The sequence below is a fragment of the Chrysemys picta genome, chromosome 2 (assembly GCF_011386835.1).
Source record: "Chrysemys picta bellii isolate R12L10 chromosome 2, ASM1138683v2, whole genome shotgun sequence".
Classification (NCBI taxonomy): Eukaryota; Metazoa; Chordata; order Testudines; family Emydidae; genus Chrysemys; species Chrysemys picta.
The window spans coordinates 204,414,110-204,440,068 of record NC_088792.1 but is presented as its reverse complement, the minus strand read 5'-3'; the positions used below and the strand labels follow the sequence as shown (position 1 = coordinate 204,440,068).

General features: G+C 42.7%; 1 protein-coding gene across 14 annotated transcripts in view; it reads left to right on the top strand.

Moving 5' to 3' along the window:
* The window catches only part of PTPRM (protein tyrosine phosphatase receptor type M), a 712,166-nt gene that overhangs the window by 601,641 nt on the left and 84,566 nt on the right, over positions 1 to 25,959 (top strand). For all 14 annotated transcript variants that reach the window (XM_042843358.2, XM_042843348.2, XM_065585258.1 and 11 more), the window contains one exon: positions 23,893 to 23,980. In XM_042843358.2, the coding sequence (XP_042699292.2) occupies positions 23,893 to 23,980 (88 nt within the window). The remainder of the gene's footprint in view (positions 1 to 23,892; positions 23,981 to 25,959) is intronic.

Sequence of the window (25,959 nt, the reverse complement as noted above, 5' to 3'; positions counted from 1 at the left end):
TATACACATTTCAGAGGGCACAAAGCTAAATTGCTAACCCTAACCTTGACCTAAAAGGGAGTTGCAGGAGGGTTGCAGTATTGCCACCCTTTACTTCTGCACTGCCTTCAGAGCTGGGTGGCTGGAGAGCTGCGGCTGTTGGCTGGGCACCCAGCTCTGCAGGCAGCAGTGCAGAAGTAAGGGAGGCAATACCATAACATGCCATCCTTATTTCTGCGCTGCTGCTGGCAGTGGCGCTGCTTTCAGAGCTGGGCTCCCAGCCAGCAGCCACTGCTCTCCAGCTGCCCAGCTCTAAAGGCAGCGCTGCTCCCAGCAGCAGCACAAAAGTAAGGGTACCACAACCCCCACTACAATAACCTTGCAAACCCTCTCCCCTCCCCTCCACACACAATTTCTTTTTGGGTCAGGACCCCATCAATTATAACACTGTGACATTTCAGATTTAAATAGCTGAAATCATGAATGTTACTATTTAAAAATCCTATGACTGTGAAATTGACCAAAATGGACCATGAATTTGGTAGGGCCCTGCCTATGTGCTGACTTTGCTGATGTTTAGTATTTACATATAGCTCTGTCATATAAAGCCTGGCTCTAAGAAAATGTTAAGCTATCTCAGAATTTAAATTTTTCTGTAAGGTTTTATTGTTTTGGGGGAATGTATTTTTTGGCTTACTTTTGATTGAGCCTATGTATTTGTTGGCTTTTTTGTGCCATACTTTCAATACTAGTTCATTCTTGTTGTAAGTTGATTGATTGACTGGCATTATTGAGGTACAGGGCGAGCACAGCTGGGAAGAAAACTGCTGTCCTGTTGATATAAATAACAGCATGTTATCTTTTAGTTCAGGTGTGCTACAATACAGATCACAGAATTGGCATACATATTTTACAAGAGAATGAGTGGCTGGATCTTATCAGACAATAGTTCTGCATTGTGTATTAACCCTTCATACACTGCAGATAATCATACTTGTCTGAAGCTTCTGATTCTTTTAGCAGCACCCCAACCCAACCTTCTCTCCGGGCTACAGAACTCAACCACTGCCTACTGGATATTTGCACCCACCCAACTCACTTCCCAGATGCAGAAATACTCCCACCATTACTGCTTCCTACAAGATATGAACCCAGAACCCTCCAAGCTGTTAAAGCTTCCCTTCCTCTGCATTCTGTCCTGGATGTGGGCGTGGGATCTCACTCACCCATTAGCTGATCGATCTTCGAACCCAGAAGTAGCACCATAGACTCTAAAACTGAGGGATTATGAGGGAAACATTGGTAGATAAAAACCAAAACCAAAACTACCATAGTTGTTATTATTTCTGATCTGATGCTTCGCTGTGTAATAATCAGCTTACACATATCACAAAGCTCTTTTGGAGTGGCTGAATGGACTGTACAAGGGAGAGGGATAGCTCAGTGGTTTGAGCATTGGCCTGCTAAAGCCAGGGTTGTGAGTTCAGTCTTTGAGGGGGCCATTTAGGGATTTGGGGCAAAAATCTGTCTGGGGATTCATCCTGCTTTGAGCAGCGGGTTGGACTAGACCCTTCCAACCCTGATATTCTATGATTCTAGCCAATATATTGGTGTGCTTGAAAAGGTTAGCAATGCAATGTAAAATGCATTAGGTTAGCAATACAATGTAAAATGAGATGACAGGGTAGTTCTCCTCCACATTTCTAGGCAAAAAAATACTAAAAATATTCTAGCTAATATAGCAAAAAAGCTACCACTAAAGAGGTCCCAAGTTACAGGGGACTTCCCTAAACTGTATAGTAAATTGTTCCACATAGAGTTCTGGCTACCCTTTGCAAATAGGTATATACCTTCTAACAGGTGATGGTAGTAAACACACAAAAAGCCGCATCAATTTATGCCAAAACTCTGGCTAGCATAAGTCCAAATATTTGCTCATGTATAAATCAGTAAAAGTAGGAAGTCTAGATACCAACAGTGATGAGTACAATATAACTACCTAGAAGGAAAGCTCAAAATTCCACTTAACAGCCACCCAGTACCAAAAAAGCATATCAATGCTAACTTTGTTCTTCTGTTTCAGATATAGCTTTAATTAAGTGCCATGCACAGAGCAATCCAAAAGTTGTTTCTCTATATTCTATTACATAGATTTGCAAGTCTCCAACAGAAACTACTTCTCCTTTTCTATGCTGAACTTTCACTCCTACATCACCTGTGGATGTATATTTCAGCCTGTGTTTTTACAGTCAGAATTGTGGTGTAATGATTAGTTTGTGCATAGCAGAATTAGCCACTGTGTGCGCACAGGTTTCAGAGTAGCAGTCGTGTTAGTCTATATCCGCAAAAAGAACAGGAGTACTTGTGGCACCTTAGAGACTAACAAATTTATTAGAGCATAAGCTTTCGTGGACTACATATATATGCATCCGAAGAAGTGGGCTGTAGTCCACGAAAGCTTATGCTCTAATAAATTTGTTAGTCTCTAAGGTGCCACAAGTACTCCTGTTCTTTCTGTGTGCACAATTATTTTCTTTTTGGTCCATAATCCTGTTTATTTCTCCTGCCAGAATTTGGCCTGTAATGTTTAGGTTTCTTAATATACTAATATCTGTGCAATTTTGGTAATGGAAATTTCATAAATATGCACTTTATTAGATTATTTTAAACAATGTGTAATTGGTTTAATGAGAAACAGATGCCTGGAATCTTTTATTGCCTTAAAAAAGAAATATTTATACAGATTCATTTTTTTTTTTTAAGTTTTTATGGAGGGATGAAGAGAATAAAGGCATCTGGTGTTGTACAGCTGAGCTTTTATAATGTTGGTTCCCATCATTAATCTAACTTGAGTGCACGATCCTAATGAAAGGAAATGCAGAATACAAATGTAGAGTAGCAATGTATATAAATCTTGAAATGTCCATGGATCGCTGATAAATTGCTATATTTTGCTAAGATTATGCAAATAGAAACTGAAGAGGCAGTTTGCACATAACGAAAGGTGTTAAGCCTCAATCTTTATTTCTGAAAGATTGTTTAGATATTCAACAAGAGTAGAGTCCGAACAAAAAGTCTAACAAGGTGACATGTTTGCAGAGCTTTCTGAGATCAAAAAAGATCCTCATCATAATGTCATGGGTGTGATATACCCGCAGAACCTTTATTATTCCCTTTTTTGTTCTTGAAGCCATGCATAATTCACGTAAGATTTTTCACAACTGCTCTTTACTTTTACAACTAGTTCTTACACACTTGTGGAGGAAAATTCATTTTAAAAAAACAAATCTGGCTATATTAACTGATGTGGATCTTTCTATTGTAAGCCATTTAGCTTTGTCCCTCTGTTAGCAAAACTTGCTCTCATGTGTAGTGTGCTTAGTATTTGTCCTGACAAGCCGAACACTTTTCTTTAGGCCTAAGGGGACATTCCATTCCATTCCATTAGCCATCCTTCCTTTTATGTTTTCTATGAACCTCAGGTCTGATTCACCACTTTCTTACACCCTTGGGCAGTCGTTGATACCAACGCAAAGTAGATGTAAAATGCTACCAAACCAGAAAGCAACAGGAAATTTGTGCCTTTGTGTTTTGAGGCACTTGAATTGCCACACCACAGCTGGTGGATGTTGGCTTTGCTATCAGTCAACCATACACCTATTCCATTGTATTCCTAGCAGGAGAACAACCTGAATATTCTCTGATATGAGAATTGCCCATGATCTTCCATATCTAGCCATCAAAGGAGCCATGGCTTTGAACTTCTGCATGAACAGTGCAAAAAAGGGACAAAGAATAGGAACTCAAACTGTAATGATTAGAGCCCTTTGTTATGTTTGATAGTAAACATATGTTTATAAGACCTCTAGAGTTCCTTTATCAGACTGTAGAGAAATTCCAGCTGCATAGAGTGGTGTGGAATTGGACATGTAAAATGTCCAGTATAATAGCATTGCTAGTACTTTCTGTTGCAAACTCTCACTCATGCAATTTGTTCTGCTATTGATCTGACGACAAGGTAGTAATACCAAAAATCTGATGTCAGAATAGTGATGTAAAATGTTTTTGAGTAAGTGACAGCTTGTGTAGATGGAGTATTAAACCAAAATGTTTTTCTCCTTCACTGTTAAAACAACACAATCTACTTCTGACTCTCTAGAGAAGGGGGATGGAACCTTTTTTCTATCAGGGGCCATTGACCACCGAAAAAATCAGTCGTGGGCCACACACAGCCCCGGGGGTGGGGGGGTGCACGGCGGATCGGGGCTTCCCCCCGCAGTGGGAAAAGCTAGCACTTGTGGCTCCAGCCCTGTTGGCGGGGGCACGGAGGCTCGGGGCATCCCCTAGGCTCCAGGGTGAGGTCAGAAATTAGGGTGTTCGGAGGCGGTGAAGGCTCTGGCTGGGGGTGCAGGCTCTGGGGTGGGGCTGGGGCAGGGGATTGGGGTGTGGGCTCTGGGAGGGAGTTTGGGTACAGGAGGGGGTTCCAACTTAGGGCAGCGGTTGGGGTGCAGAGTCTGGGAGGGAGTTAGGGTGCAGGAGGGGGTTCTGACCTGGGGCAGAGGGTTTGGATTGCGGGCTCTGGCCGGATGGCGCTTACTTCACATGGCTCCCAGTCGGCAGCACAGCGAAGCTAAGGCAGGCTCCCTACCTGCCCTGATTCGACGCTGCTCCCGGAAGCGGCCGCCATGTCCGGCCCCTAAGCAGAGATGCAGCCAAGTGTCTGTGCGGTGCACGTTGCCCGTGCCCGCAGGCACCGCCCCCGCAGCTCCCATTGGCCGTGGTTCCTACTCAATGGGATCTGCAGAGGCGGCGCTCGGGGCAGGAGCAGTGCGCAGAGCTTCCCTGATCGTATCTGTGCCTAGGGGCTGCAGGGACATGCCAGCTGCTTCTGGGAGCTGTGCGGAGCCAACCGGACTTTTAACAGCCTGGCAACTCTAGCTTTCCCTTGCAGCGGGGCGAGCTGGCGTCAAGGCTCGGGGCTTCCAGCCTGCAGTGCAGAGACTTGGCGTGGGCTGGATGAAATTAGGCAGGGCTGTAGGTTCCCCACCCCTGCTCTAGAGCCACCAGCTGAGTCTGAGTCAATGTCAACTGCCTGTGATTTCCCTCCCTCTCCCCCATTCTATATCTGAATATTTTGTGCATGAGGGATAAGAACAGGGATATATCTTTTTCTTAATCTTTATATTATATTAAAATATATATCCTACTAAGACATTTGAAAGTTCACAACCCACATAGTGTTAGTTTCAACCAATGGAATAATAGTACAGCATGTAAAATACAAGATCACTAGAGCCCTGGGCGGATACAAAATTTGTATCCGCAACCGATCTGCAAAAATGGATGTGGATATCTGTGGTTATAAAGCAGATATCTGCAGATTTGCAGGGCTCTAAAGATTACCACTATTTTGAAATCCCTTTTTTGCTTTTTCTCAACCACCTGAAAGAAAGTAAGAAATGTAATAAAGACAATCCAGAATTATAATTAGCTTAATAAAGTATCCTTTGACTATATGGGAAACAGTAGCAGAAGTTCAGAGCTCCAGAGGTCCCATACAAAAGGTTACAAAGCCTCATTAACTAGTTTATCCCACCATTTCTTTTAATTGCAGAGGACATGGTGTTTAAAATCATCCAGTTTGGATATTCACCTGCATAAATGAGCTTCTGCTTACTACGGAATTTATCTAAAAGAGTATCTTTAAAATTAAAGTACTCACAGCAGAATTCTAGAAAAATATGTCCGCTTGCCACAAACGTCTGATATATGGAGATTTCAGTGACATCATGCAGACTTCTGTGGAAGTTGATACTGTGCATGTGCATGTATGTGTAGGGGACATCTCCCAACATCCTACTGCTTTTCTCCATGGATTTTCTCCCTTCAAAGGCCCAGTAGCAGGCCAGCCTTTCTTAGTGGCCTATATGGACTGGATACTACATCTTCCAGAGTGTATTAATACTGCTCCTGGGTCACTCGCATGGGCGGTGGGTATCAAAAGCAGGGGAAGGCTGAGCCTACCCAAACTGCCTGCATGGCCCTGCCCACACTCCACCCCCAGGGCCCTCCTGCTTCCCTCCCTGAGACAGGAGTTCCAAAAGCAGGACTGGCTGGAGCACTCCTCTCACTGTTGAGGCAATCATGGACTTCATTTTTCTTCTCCGACCAGAAGAACAGGGCAGGCTGAAAATTATAGTCACTAAGGCAGATAGAATGGTAACCCAGATGTTGGCAAGGCCTGTTGGGAAGGAGGCTGGTGTATAAGGATCTCATTTCCCTTAGAACAAGGAGAAGCTCAGAAGGTGCTGGAGAGGGTGAGAGGTCTCTCTGAAAGGAAGAGGCAAGTATCTCCGCATACTCACACCAACAAAAAAGTGTGATTACAAACACTGGTGACTTTGAGGCAGACCCCTCTGGAGATGGCAATGTGGAGAGTAAAACACACTAGCAGCGAAGTGATTTCATTTGTTTCTTTGAAAGGACACTGCAAGTGTGGCCCTTGTGTGTCTCAGCCTGTCACATTGTTCTTACTTTCCTTATAATATGCAACATTATCTATTGGAGAAAACAACAGAATGTGCATAAAACTCCATATGTGAGTTCCAGGGAACCCAAACTTTGCTCTTGTGGTTTATTAGATGTCATGTCTCCCCTTAGCAGAATTAAAAACATATTATGCAAGCTTGTTTTTTCCTTCTCGTTTATCCTTTCTGTATTACCTGGAGGGGGCCATGTACGGGAGCCCTTGTGGTTCATTGAACTAGCAATCTCTGGATAGTGCTTTATTGGTTCCGAAAGTTCAGATCAGTTGAAGGTATGTTACAATTTAGCTGAAGGTAGGAGTCTTTAATATTTGCTTTCCAAAACTTGCCATTTATGTTTGCTTTTGTCTCCTACTGCTTTTGGCTTTCTAATCTCCATAAATGTTTTCTGAGCAGTAGACCCCATCTTCCAGGGAGTTTTATTACTTTCAAGATGTTTCTAAACTTTATGGTTCTAAATCAGGAACTGCATGTCTGCCCAGAGGATTTTAGGACGTTATCAAGTTTCTTCTGCTAGGGTCAGCTATTAATTTGAAAAAGTCAGCAAGTTCCAATTTTAGTCACTTTCCTTTTAAATTCTGAGCTCGGTGTATTTAGGCTGTTTTCGTTTTGTTGATCAAATAAAAATAAACAATATTAGGACTTTCCTTTGGTTTATCTAGAAGTGTGTCAGAATGCCGTTCTCTCACAAATGTATAATGTAGGCCACAGCACTGAGAAAGTATTACTCACTCAACTAGAATTGTTTTCCCTCACATGGGGAGGCTCTCCAAGAAGCAGATAGATAGCGCAGCTATTATAAAAAAGGGAAGGATCCATTCAAGTAAACCTAGTCACACAAATTACAATATGGTGCAAAGGTTGCGTCTATTACCCAACATCTATGACCCAATTGCAACTGCCTTTGAAGTGAATGTGAGTCTCCAACTAATTTCAACGGGAGATGCATTGAGCCTATTCAATACATAAATAAGGGAATATTGTACTTTATTGGTTATATCACAAACATTAGCAGCCCCAAAAGTAATAATTATAACAAAAAATATTATTCAGATCTCACAATTTGAATTAAATAAATACACACTTTTGTAATGTTTCTTTTCTTGCTAGTTAAAAAAAAACTTTATTCTAATTTTCAAAATTGTGGTTATATTTTAAACCAGTTGCCAGCTCTTCCCTTTTATTGTATAGAGGGGAAAAATTAGTAACTCCTTGTATACTTTTTCACAGCACATTGTAGCTTCATGTTCGGCTTTAATGACATTTCATTAGCTCTTTGAAACTGTTCCCTCAGGCAAGCTTTTATTATTTGTAAAGTAATTCAAACATCACAGTGCAACTCTTCGGGGATGGGGGGGACAGGCGAGAGTCAAAAAAGTATTCAAAATCTTCTGTCAGAATTTATCCTGGAGTTGAAGCTAAAATGCCTATTAATATCCAAATTAGTCATACCAAAGAGGAATTCTAAGATTTTTAAACATGTTTTCTGAACCCACTTATCAGTTAAGATTCCTGGATTTAATATAGAAATCTGAGAACTGACAGATGTCTGATTTCCAAGAACTGCTCTGGAAGGAGTGCTTTGCTTGTCACAAAGGCAATTTGAAGAGCATTTCTGGTGGAAAGTATAGAAATGTAACAGCCACAAAAGGTTTTCAGACTCTCACAGAACATGTATGCATATGTACAAACACACACTCCGACCAACTAAGCATAAATGGTGACGGGACCCATAAGGAAGAGGGGTGCAGGCAGGGAGGGGAAAGAGGATGAACAAAACACTGCTGACTCACACAGGGCCCTCTAAGGAGGAAGGTAAAGATCCACAGGATGGCTGGGTCAACTAACTTTCCTGTTGAACTCCCTTTAAGGCAGTGGAGGTAATTCAGGGGAAGCCATGGTCAAGAAGCTAGACTGGGCAGTGACTCCAAAGTTGAGCGTGGGTGGGCCTGGCCTCTAATAGATAGTTAATATTTGTTCTGTGCTTTGAAGATGTAACATGCCAAAGATTATTCATGAAACTCTGAAGGCCAAAAGAGAGGCAGACAATAGTTCAAACAACCCCATCTGCAGTAGTGACTGCTTGGTGTGGACCTGGAAACAATGAGATACAGACTCCATAATAGGATTCAATACAGAGGCTTTTATTTAAAATTGTTACCTAACTGAGGTAATCACCCAAAGCTACCCAGAAGGATTATTCCAGTTTGGTTCTCAATGATCTCCAGTGGCCAGGTGACCCATAGAGCTGATGGCAAACATGAAGGCCATGCCCACCACCACTACACCCTCAAATCTGTCAGGGGAACTTGAGTGGAAGACAGAGTCCCACTCTGCTCCACTCTTCCATGCCAGAGGTCAGAGACATAGAGGCAAATCCCACCACCATGCATCACTGTGCCCAGCAGGAATATCCTAGCACCCCACTAGGTTACAGGGACCTTAAATAGACCCTTTCAAACTCAACGACAACACTGGAACCTTCTAAAGTTGAGACAGTTGTAACCTAAATCCCAAAACCAGACGACCTGGATGCCAGGAGGAAGGTGAAACAATCCACATGCCCATTTTGCCATATAGGAAAAATCTCTTCCAGATCCATGGAGCATACTTCATCATGCTCCGCCACTAGATAGGAGAAAATTACCCAGCCCCACCCCTACCACCGCATGACAGCGGCAGTGGGTGGGCAGAACCCAGGCACAGCATGTGACACTCCACCATGTGCCCTTCAACACAAGGAAGGGTTGGGGAAGAGAGAAAAAGCAGCCTACATACAGACGGAAGACAAGGTGAGGGGTCATGTGGAACACTGCCTCAGCTTCTCCCTGATGAGATCTCTTCTCCCAACTCTCCAAGCCGTGAAGGGTCGTGCCACAGTCCCCGGTCCATCAAAGCTGCAGCCTGGGTAGCAGGGTGAGCATTTCTCTTTCGTGCCCAGTGTCATTCTTTTAGTCAATTTATATGTTATTCATTTGAAAGAGGTAGAAAAATTTAGATTGAAAGTGCCCCTAAAACCTTTACCCATATAGCTTGAGGTACATATTGTGCATTATATGTCGTCTTGACTCCTGCACCTCTCATTTTTTTAAAAAAAATATCTCTGCACCATTTTGTAGTCACATACTCTTGAGTTATGCAATTGGAAAATGATATGGGGAGGGGAAAGAGGTTATAGAATTGCAGACCAGGTTTCTTATTCAGGAAAAAAACTGATAGCATATATGTGAAGTTCAATTTCTTTCTGCATTGCACCCATAGAGGATGTTTCTGCAGAAGTAGTTGGTATTCACTGGAGCCTATGCAGTTTCATTTGTATTGTTTTATAGATATTTTACTGCTATGAGTGGTGTCTAGGTTCACTGCCTTTCTCCAGAATGTATTAGACAGGATAGTCAGAGACAACACTTTTAATTACATATTAAGCTGAATAAAACCAGGAGTTATTTATGAAAATCCCAAATACAGTACAGAAAAAACATCCACTCAAATCCCCTAAAAGCATGAATCTAATTCCATCAGCGGAAATAAGTACTGTTTGAGACTAACTAAATTTTATGTACACAAATTGAAAATATATCCTGTACATTAGTTACAGTATAAATGTGCATATGGTGCCCAGAGGGTTCTTCCTATAAAAGAAAGATCATAAAATCCCTTCAACATACTATATTCATTGCATTAGCAATAAATCTGGAAGATGAATTATGTTAAGTTACTGCTAACTAGTGTGCCAGGGAGTAAGTTGCTAAATTAGAATTTTAATTGTGCTTCCTATTGCAGTCTTCATATTAATTCACATTGAACCTCATTTCAAAAACATCCTAAAGAATTTAAAACGGTATGAAGCTAATAGGGTCCTATAAACCTTAAATAGGATTTTATGGAAATTACTCCAAAAATCTACAGAATTGAATAGAGAATGCTTTCCTTATCTACAGAAGTTTTAAACCAAACAATAAAATTTAATGAAAATTATATTGCTGCTCTTGAATCCTGTAAGAAGTGTCAGATACTAAAGCAATAGCACCAGCATAAGAAACTAGATGCATACATAAGTTAGTTTAAAAATTATGTAGAAAGTGTATCATTCTCTATTCTTTTCTATAGGATTATGATTGGCTGCCTGGGATGGAACACACTGAGAATGCCACACGCAGGGCAGACTGCAAGAATCAGGGCAGACGATCCCCCAAAACTGGTGGTTTCGTCTATAATTAGATTCTGCAAGCCAGTAACAGAAGAGCTTCTGCAGTACCACACTGGTTAACCAGAAGCCAAACACAGTCGCCCTTAGCCTTTCCAACTCTTGGCACCCATCCAGACAAACAGGTCTAATATGTGAAAGGTTACTGAGAACCCAGTTCACCATATGTGAAGTTCTGCTAATCAAAAGGATCAGACACTTACCTCCAGGTCAATATGTATCTCAGATCTTACCCAAATAGCAGCTGTCAGCCAATCCTTAGTAAACAAACTAAAGATTTATTAACAAAAGAAAAGAAGAGAGTTATAAATGGCTAATATGTTATATACAGACAAATGATTGCCAGGTCCTTATATCAGGTTTGTAGCAGTGATGAAATAGACTGCTGGCTTGCAACAGTCTCTCTAGTAACTTCCAAAAGATTGGATGGTGCTTAGTCCATAGTTTAAGATACTCCTTTTAGTTGTAAATCCATAGTCCAGAGAATTGGAACAGGGAAGAGGCAAAATGGAGATGTCTCGGGTGTCTTTTATATCCTCTCCCATGTGCATGGAAATTTACTGTCACAAACAAAGCCCACAGCCCGTGTGTATGGAAAGTTACTGGCCCAACATGGAGTCCAGGGTCACATGAGCATATCACATGCCTCTACATGTTTTGCTGAATCACAGGGGGTGGCCACTGGCTCCTGGCTGTCTGAGGCATCCACAGGAAAAACCACTGGGAAAGATGAGTTTCTTCAATGGCCCATTGTGAGAGCTGAGTGTCCTTAATGGGCCATCAACACATAGCTGTCTAGCCCTGATATAAATCTATCTTGTGGGTGTCACCCAAGAACAAAACACATATATGAAATACAAATACATAGCAAATATTCATAACTTCAGATACAAAGATGATACCTGCATATAAACAAGATGGTCATACTTAGCGATTTATAACTTTTCTATTGATACCTTATGTAACATACTCTCTATAAGACTGATTGCAACTTTGTGCTCATGGTGACTGTCTTAGTGTAACTAGTTATTTTTATACAGCATCACAGGGACTATATCATGAGACTTGCCCCTACTGTCATTAAGTGAAAGCATATAATCACTCAGAAAAACTTGTTTTGTGCAGTAATGTGAGAATTACAGAAGTCAAGCATGGGTGTAGACAGACCCAACATGGCCACCTATTTGAGACTCGCACTCACCTCCATTGGGCACTGATGATGAAACCGCTGAGCATGTTCAGAATCTCTTGACTCCATTTTGCAGGGATGCCTTAAGCAGGCTGATTAGCAGTCCAGGGAGCTCCAAAATTTATGGCTTTAAAAATATAAAAATAAAAAGATGAATTGAAGGCATTTTCCCCTTGAAGAAAGACCACCTTGATGTAAACTTATGGGAAGTACCATATTTTGTTCTTATTGTGTGTTTAAACAAAAAAAAAGTGACTGAGTTGATAGTTAATCTGCAGTAAGTCAAAGGAGCGAATGTAGTTCAGCTCTCAGGCCATGGCTACACTCGAAACTTCAAAGCGCTGCCGCAGCAGCACTTTGAAGTGCGAGTGTGGTCGCGCATCAGCGCTGGGAGAGTGCTCTCCCAGCGCTGCAGGTACTCCACCTCCACGAGGGGATTAGCTTACAGTGCTGGGAGTGCGGCTGAGCGAGAAAGTTAAAGCGGTGTAGAGCGCCAGTGTAGCCATAGCCTCATTCTTCTTCAAGTGGTGTCCCTGTGGGTGCTCCGATTAGGTGTCGATGCGACACCTAAAGCGGAGCACCCACAGAGAGAGACATCTCGAAATACTTCCGTTACTGCACAAGGTGAGTAACTTTCTCTTTTTAAAAAGAGTTGAGATTTTTGCTGTCTTCCTCATTAAAGTGTTTGTAGACTAATTGAAATATGTCTGGCCTCGACAAGTTTTTTTCGTAGCTCAGGTGAGTCTACGTCTAAAATGTGTGCAGTGCACACCATTTCTTTTGAATCAGGCCACATAGGAACAACCAAGCAGTGTCTCTCTCTGTAATTAAGGTTATAACTGGAGGTCTGTTTTAAGACAGATTTTCTGCTCCCCTCATACTCCAAAAATAAAATACTAACATTTTCAAAATTGTATTAGAAAGTCTCAGCAGGTAGAAGAATTTTCCCAGAAAATGTCAAAGATGCTGAGGATGATTTGGAAAAGGTTTCAGTATATTTCATTTGCTATCCTCAGTCAGACATTATTGTTTTTTAATCCATGTACACACTTCAGTTACAATAACATGGTGATAAGTGCTTTATAAATGATGATAGGTCGATTACATTGATTACAGAGATTTTTACATTGGCTTGTGCAACAGAAAGTTTAAGGACAGTCATAGTAAAATGTTTAAAAGATTCTCAGTGCTTGAAAACTAGACATGGATTCTCAGTTATTGGAGCTGAATGAGAAGAAAAGGCTGACAGTAAATATATTCTCCTCTGGCCCTATCACTATCAAATTCTCTTTCAAAGACCAAAGCAGTGATAGTGGAATGAAGTATTGCTTGTGCACAGTGGGGCTGCCAACATTGAGTGTGTGTGACATTCCTCACAAACATTTGGGGTGATGTACAGCTTGTAGACCGTCTGTTTCAATAAACTCGTTCGTCAAAGCTACTTAAGAAGTATGCATGTTGGTTTTAATAAAACCAACAAACCAACCTGGGAAATTCCAAACATTTTCTTTCAAAATCTAGTTGAGGTTTTCAGGTGACAAGCATACTTATCTATCGCACCATTTGCAAACCTCTGAAAAACAAAGAAATGAAAGGCCAAGAACATCATGAAATCTATGTTTGCCACATAATTACATAAATACCCTGATCCTGCAAACACTCATACACCTGCTTAAAATAAACCACATGTATAAGTTTTGCAGGATCTGGGCCAAGAAACATTCTTTGTATAAAGAATATTCTACCATGAGATCATAACCTTAACTCTGACTCAAAATAAATGCAGTTCTGTCATCTGTGATCTCAAAATATAAGCTCAACAGCTGTCCAGTTAGGATAATAAACTGCTGCATACTATCACTTTCAGGAAGCAGCAAACTTAATAGCCTCTGAGTGTTCATTGAGAGGGCAGAAGACTGCAAGATATATCTCTTAGGAACTCAGCAGTTGGGTTTCTCTGATAGTTATCCGCTAGGCCAGTGGTATTCAATCTTATTAAATTTGTGGACCCTTAAAAATTTCTAATTGAGGTGCAGACCCCTTTGGAAATCTTAGACATAGTCTGCAGACCTCCACAGAACACAGGTTGAAAACCCACTATGCTAGGCAAAGTTTAGAATGGCAGGTTTCAGAGTAGCAGCCGTGTTAGTCTGTATCCGCAAAAAGAAGAACAGGAGTACTTGTGGCACCTTAGAGACTAACAAATTTATTAGAGCATAAGCTTTCGTGGACTACAGCCCACTTCTTCGGATGCATATAGAATGGAACATATATTGAGGAGATATATATACACACATACAGAGAGCATAAACAGGTGGGAGTTGTCTTACCAACTCTGAGAGGCCAATTAATTAAGAGAAAAAAAAAAACTTTTGAAGTGATAATCAAGCTAGCCCAGTACAGACAGTTAAGAAGTGTGAGAATACTTACAAGGGGAGATAGATTCAATGTTTGTAATGGCTCAGCCATTCCCAGTCCTTATTCAAACCGGAGTTGATTGTGTCTAGTTTGCATATCAATTCTAGCTCAGCAGTCTCTCGTTGGAGTCTGTTTTTGAAGTTTTTCTGTTGTAATATAGCCACCCGCAGGTCTGTCACTGAATGACCAGACAGGTTAAAGTGTTCTCCCACTGGTTTTTGAGTATTTTGATTCCTGATGTCAGATTTGTGTCCATTAATTCTTTTGCGTAGAGACTGTCCGGTTTGGCCAATGTACATGGCAGAGGGGCATTGCTGGCACATGATGGCATATATCACATTGGTAGATGTGCAGGTGAACGAGCCCCTGATGGTATGGCTGATGTGATTAGGTCCTATGATGATGTCACTTGAATAGATATGTGGACAGAGTTGGCATCGGGGTTTGTTACAAGGATAGGTTCCTGGGTTAGTGGTTTTGTTCAGTGATGTGTGGTTGCTGGTGAGTATTTGCTTTAGGTTGGGGGGTTGTCTGTAAGCGAGGACAGGTCTGTCTCCCAAGATCTGTGAGAGTAAAGGATCATCTTTCAGGATAGGTTGTAGATCTCTGATGATGCGCTGGAGAGGTTTTAGTTGGGGGCTGAAGGTGACAGCTAGTGGTGTTCTGTTATTTTCTTTGTTGGGCCTGTCTTGTAGGAGGTGACTTCTGGGTACTCGTCTGGCTCTGTCAATCTGTTTTTTCACTTCAGCAGGTGGGTATTGTAGTTTTAAGAATGCTTGATAGAGATCTTGTAGGTGCTTGTCTCTATCCGAGGGATTGGAGCAAATGCGGTTATATCTTAGAGCTTGGCTGTAGACAACGGATCGTGTGGTGTGTCCTGGATGGAAGCTGGAGGCATGTAGGTAAGTGTAGCGGTCAGTAGGTTTCCGGTATAGGGTGGTATTTATGTGACCATCGCTTATTAACACAGTAGTGTCCAGGAAATGGACCGCTTGTGTGGATTGAGCTAGGCTGAGGTTGATGGTGGGATGGAAATTATTGAAATCATGGTGAAATTCCTCAAGGGCTTCTTTTCCATGGGTCCAGATGATGAAGATGTCATCAATGTAGCGCAACTCTGATGCCAACTCTGTCCACATATCTATTCAAGTGACATCATCATAGGACCTAATCACATCAGCCATACCATCAGGGGCTCGTTCACCTGCACATCTACCAATGTGATATATGCCATCATGTGCCAGCAATGCCCCTCTGCCATGTACATTGGCCAAACCGGACAGTCTCTACGCAAAAGAATTAATGGACACAAATCTGACATCAGGAATCAAAATACTCAAAAACCAGTGGGAGAACACTTTAACCTGTCTGGTCATTCAGTGACAGACCTGCGGGTGGCTATATTACAACAGAAAATCTTCAAAAACAGACTCCAACGAGAGACTGCTGAGCTAGAATTAATATGCAAACTAGACACAATCAACTCCGGTTTGAATAAGGACTGGGAATGGCTGAGCCATTACAAACATTGAATCTATCTCCCCTTGTAAGTATTCTCACACTTCTTAACTGTCTGTACTGGGCTAGCTTGATTATCACTTCAAAAGTTTTTTTTTTTTCTCTTAATTAATTGGCCTCTCAGAGTTGGTAAGACAACTCCCACCTGTTCATGCTCTCTGTATGTGTGTATATATATCTCCTCAATATATGTTCCATTCTATATGCATCCGAAGAAGTGGGCTGTAGTCCACGAAAGCTTATGCTCTAATAAATTTGTTAGTCTCTAAGGTGCCACAAGTACTCCTGTTCTTCTTTTTTTAGAATGGCAGAGTCTGAAGAGTTTGCTGGCTGGGCAGACAAGCTGGTGTGTCAGGGAGTTGATACATACTTTAGCAGCAGCAAAACTCTCAACTGCTGAGTCTGAGAGGTAGCACAGTAACTCACAATTCCGGGAACCGCACCCGGTTTTCATAGTATACATTGTGAGTGGCATAATGATCAGCATCAATGCAAGTCCATATATATACATGATTGTATCATATATAATAACATTGTGTAGTTTTTTATTAAACTACATACAAACCTTATCAAGAAACAGCTGTGTGAAGTACTTAACCAAAAATTTGTTCTGTCAGTTGATAAAAAAAAATGTACTGATATTTTCCACTTAACAATATCACTTTTAAAAAATCAGATACAAAAAATCTTACATTTAAAAGCAAATCGGTGGATCGGAGTTAAAGTTGTGCTGTAATGAAAAATGCATGTCTTTGTACTTGTTGTGAATAATGTGTTTATTATTCAGGTAGCATAAGATTTATGATGGCCTTAACTTTTCATTTCCTTGCTTTTCAGTACTTTCATTTTGTAAATGATGTGGTAGGTACTTACATTGTTGTCACCTAGTAACCCTAGCTATTTTTTTTAAAGTCTTTTGGCTTTGTAGTAATAGTAGTAATAATAATAGTCATGTAACATTCTTCATTGGAAGATCTCAAAGCACTTACACGGTAGATTCATTTTACTACCCTTATTTTACAGATAGAAAAACTGAGATAGAGAGCAAGCGAGCTGCCCAAGGTGACAAAGTCAATGACTGAGCTGTGAATAGTACCCAGATCTCTAGACCCTCAATCTGCCCATAAGACCACGCACCCACATCTCTATCTTCCAACCCCCACCCCCTCCAACCATATTTTTAGAGAGGTTCCAACATTTCTACCCTAGGACGTTCTAATGACATAGTTAAAAAGTCATCAATAAAAGTCAAAATTTACAAGTTATCTCAGTCTTGTCTGAGATATTGCAATTGTTTCCGAGTGTGAGCAGCACAGTGCATTAACTCTCAAATGTTTAATTTTTAATGTTGACTATTGCAGCATTGATTTAAAGCAAGCAGAGCCATCCTAGATGGTTGCTGCTTTATTGATCACTCCGTATCCATGTTACATACCACCATATAGCTGTTACATTTTCAATTTTTTTTTTTTTTAATCATGGTTTTTCTTGTGAGTGAAAAGTTACAAATTTGACATTTTCATACTGAAATTTTCACTCTAAGAAAAGGTAGTTTTTTGCATAGGAAATGCGTAAGGGGGGCATTCTGGGTCAAGTGCCCCCACAGATTTCTGCTTAGCCTGTTGGGCGGCGCAGAGGGGGCGGGGCAAAGAGAGGTTTTATCCTTCTTCTGCTGCGCCTGCCCCCTGGCACCCTCAGCACCTGGCCCTGGCAGCTGGGCCAGGCGGGGAGTTGAAGGAGTGGGACCAGCCACTTCTAACGCAGACCACTCAGGGTCACTGCTCTGTGCAGCATCATGGCTACCTGTGAGAGATCCTGGCTGGGGAGGTGGCAGCAGTGGTGGGGTGTCCCCACCCGAGGCCCGCTCGAGTCCCCCCTTCCTCCTGGCATATTTCCAGCTCATTTGGCCCCTACCCCAGCATCCAGGCCTAGGCTCTTTGCAATCATTGGTGAACTGAAGGATGGCTTGGGGCATTTTTCTGGCTAAGGAAAAATTAAGAAAATTAAAGAAAAATTTAATTAAAGAAAATTATTAATACTGATGACTTAATATGGACAGCTGCCATGATACCCTGTGCAGTTCAGTGAACTTCTGTACAACTCTACCCCAGGAGGGCAACGTGCTTAAAAGACACTAGAAAAAAAAAAGACACTGGAATGAAACTTGTATTTCTCACAAGTAATTAAAGATCTGGATAGAACACTTGTGAGTGATTTGCTCTTTCGTTTACCTATGGGACAAATATGATCTCTTCTAATCCAGTATGGATTATTGCTTTGTGTCTGGGTTTGTCTACAGGGTAGGATAAAGCTTTGTAGGTTATACATTAATTGGTCTGTATAATCCCTGCTGGTGCGCACTAACAGTTGCATAGTGCATTTTAATGTACTGTTTCAAACACACTATGTTAAAGCGCACCAGCAGGATCAACGTGGACTAATTAATGCACAACATGTTAGTGCGCATTAGAAATCACAATCCTCATACAGCACATTTTCCCCCCTTGTAGACAAGCCCTCTGCTTATATATAGTAACATATTGGGAATCTAAGAAATTGTACAACAGCTGTCTTTTGCAATAACTGTTTATTTTTTCTGGTCAAGCAGTGCAATAGTTACCTCTTTCTTCCATTTATCTCACCTCTCCAGTCATCACCATAGGACTAGAGCAACTCCCAAGAGAAAACTTAACAGGACAGGGTCAGCATAAGTGGACATTGTTCTTCCAGTCTCCTTAGAAGTTGCTTGATTTTTATTTTATTTATTTATTTATTTTAAAGTAACATTTATGGAAGAGAAAAACAAAACCCCAAACAAAACATTTTGGTTTATTTGTAGATCTTTTTTAAAAAAAATTAATCAAAACAATCTAAAGCAAATTGAAAAATGTAGATATTTAACATAAACATGTATTACCCACAATGGGAATAGACAACGAAAGCTCATGGTGGGAATCAGGATTTCTCAGTGTGATGCAAAAAAACCTCTGTTTGTTGGTGTCACAGGGCTAAGGAGACAGCCCTTTGTATTTCCTCGGCAACTGTCTAAATTCAGCCCTTGTGCAAGAGGATAGAACTCCACTAAAGCCACTGGAATTGTGCTTGTTTACATGAGGCATGAATTTGGCCTATTGTGTATCTATCATATAACTTAATAGCTCTCTAGGTTATTTATTCAAAGTGCTCATTTGGGAGCTGAAAGTTCTTGTCTCCCATTGACTCCAGCAAGAAATTAAGAGCTTCTTTGGACTCTTCCTCCTTTTACTAGTGTAATTCATGAAGGATTTCATGGATTACATATTTGAAGTATGAAGGAAAAGGAGACAAATGGTAGTCCATTTTATATGCACTTTCTAGCTGTTTAAGTGACTAATAACTCGCTGTGTCTTGGCAGGATAGAAATTTCACTTGTTTCCCCCTGTCTGACATGGGAACTTTACTACACCCGAGGTCAGTGAAGCACTTAAATACATGCCCTGGTGCTGTACTCAATCTGGATTTAGTGAACATTCCGATAACAAGATTAAAACATGGGTTGTCACCATCCATTCTGACAATAGGATTCCACATTAATCCTATTAACGTGGCCACTAAAAACCTTAAACTCAAAGCAAATATTTCAATATACGATGATATAATCCATTTGTGTTACATTACATTACTTTTATCAGGGCCGTCCTTAGGATTTATGGGGCCCTATGCAGTATTATTAAACTGGTGTCTCTATGCCCAACAGCAGCCCATTTAAGGCTAAAGATGAATACTCAGATTGTGCATCTAAAAATCTATGCAAGGATTTTTTAGAGATGTAATTTTATAATCTTCAGCAACACACTAATGAAATACTTTTAGAGCAAATTTTAAACTAAGGTCCTGTAGACTAACATGTTCTGAGTAAATATTACAGTAATGCACAACTGTTTTTGGATATGTCCAGTCTGGCAGAGTTACAGCACTGGCAGTTACAGCGCTGCTCGGAAAGCCCTGAAGGGAAACCACTGTTGTGTGTTCACACTGTCAGCTGCCTGCGCAATAACATGTTCACACTTGCAGTGGTATTCAGAGTGGTGCACTCTGGACAGCTATCCCACAGAGCTTAACCCACCCCTTAATGTCGTGGCTTATGAAGCCATACACGGGGCAACTTGACAGCAGCAAGGAGCAGTTCAACAACAGGCTGAGCAAGTGCAGAATGACTATTGAGTGTGCTTTTGGTCATTTAAAGGCCCGCTGGCGCTGCCTCTGTGGGAAGCTGGACCTGGCTGATGACAGTATTCCTATGCTTATAGCCATGTGCTGTATACTCCATAACATTTGTGAAGGGAAGGGTGAAAGCTTCACTCAGGGCTGAACCGCTGAGGCTCAGTGCCTGGAGGCTGAATTTGAACAGCCAGAGACCAGGGCTATTAGAGGGGCACAGCACGGGGCCATAAGGATCAGGGATGCCTTGAGGCAGCAATTTGAAGCTGAAAGCCACTAATATTCGTTGCTATGCTTGGGATTGCAGTGCTTGTAATGCTAGGAGGTGATTGTGATTGGTGCAGACGATGCAATATGAAGGTTTAAGATAATTGTCTGCTGCTTTGTAGGGCTCTGTTTGCTTTCATACCAACACAATTCTTTTATTAAAAACAACAACCGGAAGACAGAGTAAAAAAAAAAAACCACATCAGCACTGAGGGGAATGGGGGAAGGGAAGGTCCCAGGAGGAGGTGGGGTGCCGGGACGGTTAAAGATTTGTGTATGTCCAGGGATCATATCCAAACTTCTCCTTTGGAGTACAGTGCAATGGGTACTGTACTTCAGCAGGGCCAAACTGCAGAGGGATGGGTGTTGAGTTGAGTGGGTAGTGGGAGTCCGCAGTGTTGGACTGTGACGGGGGAGGAGTTGAATGCCATGGGTACAGACTAGAGCCAGGAGGTTGATAAGAGTGTGTTGGTGGTGTCTGGGGGGTTCATGGGAAAGTGTTTTGCGACAGCAGCTGCAAAGGAGGGCGGTCACAGAGCTGCTCGGTTTGCAGTGTTGGAATTGCCTGGAGTGTGTCCAGTTGGTGCTCCATAACGTTTAAGAGCTGCTCCATAGCTTCATTCTGGCGCGCCGCATTCTTCTTTTGGTCCCTCTTCTCGCTGTCCTGCTACTCGTTTTTCAGCCGTGAAGTGTATCATAACATCACTTAGAAAATCTTTCTTAGTTCTTCGTGGCCGCTTTCTAATTCTGCACAGCCATTTAGCCGGCAGTAACAAAGTGTCATCTCTGTGAAGCCAAAACACAACATTTTACAGAAGAAGTATTGTTTGCAACACACACAACACTGATTCAGTGATTTAAAACTCAGCCAGTATTCATATACCTGTCACTAATTGGTTGACCCCAGGCAAGCACACATGAGCCACAAGACCCCCAAAATGATGAGTAGCCGCAGGGGCAGGGTAAATCACTGTTCCCGGATCCTACTGTACACTGGGCACATGGCTCTTGGGGAGAGCCAGCACTGTAGGGGGGGCCTGATAATCATTCCTGTCCCCACATTTTCCACAGGCTGTGATCATTATGGAAGATATCTCGTTGCTGAGGGTGAGCAGGGAATCAATGGAGGGTCGTCTCCAAGACTGCGGCTTCCGCCCTGTCCCTAATGCGGCTTGTCTATGTGCAGCAATGGTCCCTCCCCCTCCCGCCCTGTGACAGCATGGTGGTGCGGGAAAGTTACCATTAATGGGGCAAGAAACAAAGCAGCTCTGCCAAAGAACCTGTGGCAGCAGATTGCCTACTATCTCCATGAGAGTTTCCTGGAGATCTCTGAGGCAGATTCCTGTGAAGTGAGGAAGTCAATCAACAGCTTATTCTGCCGCTCAGACTAGGCACGTGGTGGTACATGCATCATGCAGACACAAGCCTGCTTTCTGCAACCCTCCTGCACGCAACAACTTGCTTCAGTGATTCCCAAAATCAAATCCACTTACCAGGGGCCTCCTCTCCTGTTTGCACTTTGCCAAGATCCAACAACTGTAACTGGCTAGTCGCCTCCGGGTAGAAAAGAGCTCCTGGCTACATGCATCTCTGACCTCCAAGTCATCCTCTGCCTCTGGGTCCCCCTCCCCCTCTACATCCTCGTCCAAGATTTCCTCCTTCTGGCTCGGTCTGCTCTCGACCGGCACGCGAGCCATCAAAGTATCACAGTGGCCTTCTCAGTGGAGGTGGGGTCGCCACTGAGTATCATGTCCAGCTCTTTGTAGAACCAGCAGCTCGTGGGCACAGCACCGGAGCGGAGGTTTGCCTCCCGCGCCTTGTGGTAGGCGTTCCGCAGCTCCTTCACTTTTACCCTACACTGCAATATGTCCCGGTCATGGCCTCTTTCTGTCATGCATCGTGATATCTGTCCCTAGGTATCATAATTCCTACAGCTGGAGCGCAGCAGGGACTGGACAGCCTCCTCTCCCCAAATGCTGGTGAGGTCCAGCAGCTTGGTATTGCTCCAAGCAGGGGGTCGCCTGGTGCGTGGAGCAGGCATGGCCACCTAGAAAGATGCGCTTAGACCACTGCACACATCACCGAGCAAACAGGAAAGGGACTTTCAAAATTCCCAAGGAATTTATGGGGTGGGGCTCACAGTTGGTCACCTGAGGGCAGGGCAGTAGAATTCAAACCAATGGCCAGAGAGGCAAGAACAGTCATTGTGGGACACCTCCCGGAGGCCAATCACAGCGCTGTAATCGACCAGGGTCTCTACACTGGCACTGCGGTGCTGTATCCACGGTGCAGAAAGCTCTACACCTCTCATCGGGGTGGTATTTTTACAGCACTGCAGCTGCGCAGTTTCTGTGCACTAAGTGGCTTGGCAGTGTGTACACCTCAGGAGTTACAGCGCAGAAAGCTGCTTGACTGCACAGAAACTTGCCAGTGTAGGCAGGGGCAGTAAATTCAGAAACTGACCATGTATACCTGAGGGTTGGCAAATGCCTGTTAAATGGCTTCATTACCACTTGAATGGCTCGTTAACAGTTTCAGTGTTGTGCTAATAGGTCTGGCAGGCTGGAGGCTTTTTCACTTTTAAGTACTAGATCCCAGACTCAGGAGGCTGCAGCAGTCAGCTGTGGTGGGAGCCTTCAGGAAGGGTCAGAACAGAGATAGGAAGAGGCGGGAGGATGGACACTAAGACCCAGGGGTGCCCCAAATTTTTGGGTGCCCTATGCAGCCGCATATGCCTAAGGACGGCCCTGACTTTTATGGACACAGTGCACACAAAGACACTGTGTGAAAGTCATTATTTTAGAATCCGAACTGCACATGAAAAGTGGGTAAGAGAGGATTGTTTTTCTTATGCCAAGTGGTATATTTTATTAATATAAAGAGATATTGTTAGCATCTTTACTTTTATCTAATATTCAGCCAGCCTCTATACTGTATTTAATAAAACTAATACAAATAATAAGATTGTATTTTTCATAAAATTACATCATTTTTCTTTTCTGACAATCTAATAATCTTGGAGGTGTTGTAAATAATGTTTTTAATAAAAGGCCAATTGAATGCAAATTAAGAAAAATGCCAGTTGTGTTAAGAGACTGAATAGCCACCTATCACCAGGTAAATGTGAAACTGTTGGTAATATATTATTAACACAGGGTCAAATTCTGCTATCAGTAATATCACTGGGTTTATTCCAGTTTTACTCTGGTGTAACTAAGAGCAGAATTTGGACAATGCACATTAATTAGTCAATTATGCTTAGCATTACAAACACGGAACTTTTGCAAGGTTAGCTAACTCTCCTCGCACAAAAATCATTCTTGCTGATACACACTTTATTCTTGTGTCAAACTCTCCATGTAAAAGAATGGGCTGAAAAAAAGTGCTGTTCAAAGAAGAGCCTGGTATCATTATCAGATAAGCAAATTAGTTAAATGTCGTTTTAACAACTGTAATTTTGGCTGTTGTAGTATTTCTTCCCTGCTCCATTGCTTTATCCTTTACTCTTAAGGTTCCTATTGCTACATACTGAATTTCTTAATGTCACTTTCTATCTTTTTTTTAAATAGAGTTTCTTTGAAGGACAGTCTGCACCCTGGGACTCAGCTAAGAAAGATGAGAACAGAATGAAGAATAGATATGGGAATATCATTGCATGTAAGTGTTGGCAGCATAATTGTGCTACTGTGTTAACTTCCTTTTAGCTTCTGGGAGACAAGGTGGGTGAGGTAAAATCTTTTATTGGACCAACTTCTGTTGGTGAGAGAGCCAAGCTTTCCAGCTACACAGAGCTCTTCCTCAGGTCTGGTAAAGGTACTTAGAGTGCCACAGCTAAATACAAGATCAAACGGATAGTTTAGCATAAGTAGTTAGCACGTATTCTGAGGGACCATTCAAGGTGAAGTAGTTACTGGCTTGAGTGACAGGGAAGATAATAGTGTTGTCCAGAGTGATCGGAAAGATCAAAAGCTCAACTTTTGACCATGTTGAGCTTGAGTTGACAGCTGGACATCCATGAGGATATGTCAGAAACACAAGCCACGATTTTGGTGTAGATGACAGGCGAAGGATAGATCTCTGGGTCATCATTATGTAACCCTTCTGCCCATCTAAGTTGGCAGCAACAAGGGCCGGGTTCTGTATCTAGGGGTTCCGTTTCAATAACTCAATGCAAAACGGGCTCGAGCCCCCACCCAGTGACCTGGGACAATTACATACCACCCCCTGGGTGCCTCGAAGAGGCAATACTTCCCCTCTCGCAAGCACGGAGTTTGAGTGTAGCGGAAAATGTTTAATAACATGAGGTAAACGACATCAGCATTAAATTGGAAAAACACCACAAACAGGATTCATAACACAAACCATGAGCAAAAAACCCACCCCAGCAAATTGGGCTGTGTCCTTTCCCTTTCCCTTGAATCCAGCAACCCCAAAATCACCCAGACTCCCCAAAGTCCAACACCCCCAAAGTCTCTTGGGTCCAGCAACCACCCAAAGTCCCAAAAGTCCAACAACCCCCGAAGTCTCTGTCCCCGGTCAGTGCAGCCCCAGAGTAAAAGGGGGGCACGCAGGGTGTTAAAGGGCACCTTACGTGATCCGAGGCCAGCCGGCCGTCTCTCCGTGGGGTTCCGCCACAGCCTTCACCATGAGCCAGTCCACTTCCTGCCGTCCCACGAACTGCTCCACTCTACAAGCTGTGCCGCTCCGCTCACTGACCTGTGAGCCGCTCCATCCGTCCCCGCAAACAGCTCCGCTCGCCGTTCCTTGGGCCGCTCCAACTGGCCCCGCAAGGCTCCGCACTGCTCACTGCTCTTCCAGTTCCTTGGGCCGCTCCAACCGGCCCCGCAAAGCTCCGCACCGCTCACTGCTCCTCCAGTTGTCCCCACAAATTGCTCCGCCAGCTGCTTAGCAATATAGCTTCAGGCTCCCCCACTAGTTAACACAGCACTCAGTAATCTCAGCTCTTAATAACTTTAGCTCTTAATAACCAACAGAACTCCACTGGCCATCACCTACAGTCCTCAGCTTAAACCTCTCCAACGCATCATCAGTGATCTACAACCCATCCTGGACAATGATCCCTCACTTTCACAGACCTTGGGAGGCAGGCCAGTCCTCGCCCACAGACAACCTGCCAACCTTAAGCATATTCTCACCAGCAACCACGCACCGCACCATAACAACTCTAACTCAGGAACCAACCCATGCAACAAACCTCGATGCCAACTCTGCCCACATATCTACACCAGCAACACCATCACTGGACCTAACCAGATCAGCTACAACATCACCGGCTCATTCACCTGCACGTCCACTAATGTTATATATGCCATCATATGCCAGCAATGCCCCTCTGCTATGTACATTGGCCAAACTGGACAGTCATTACGCAAGAGGATAAATGGACACAAGTCAGATATCAGGAATGGCAATATACAAAAACCTGTAGGAGAACACTTCAACCTCCCTGGCCACACAATAGCAGATGTAAAGGTTGCCATCTTACAGCAAAAAAACTTCAGGACCAGACTCCAAAGAGAAACTGCTGAGCTCCAGTTCATTTGCAAATTTGACACCATCAGATCAGGATTAAACAAAGACTGTGAATGGCTATCCAACTACAGAAACAGTTTCTC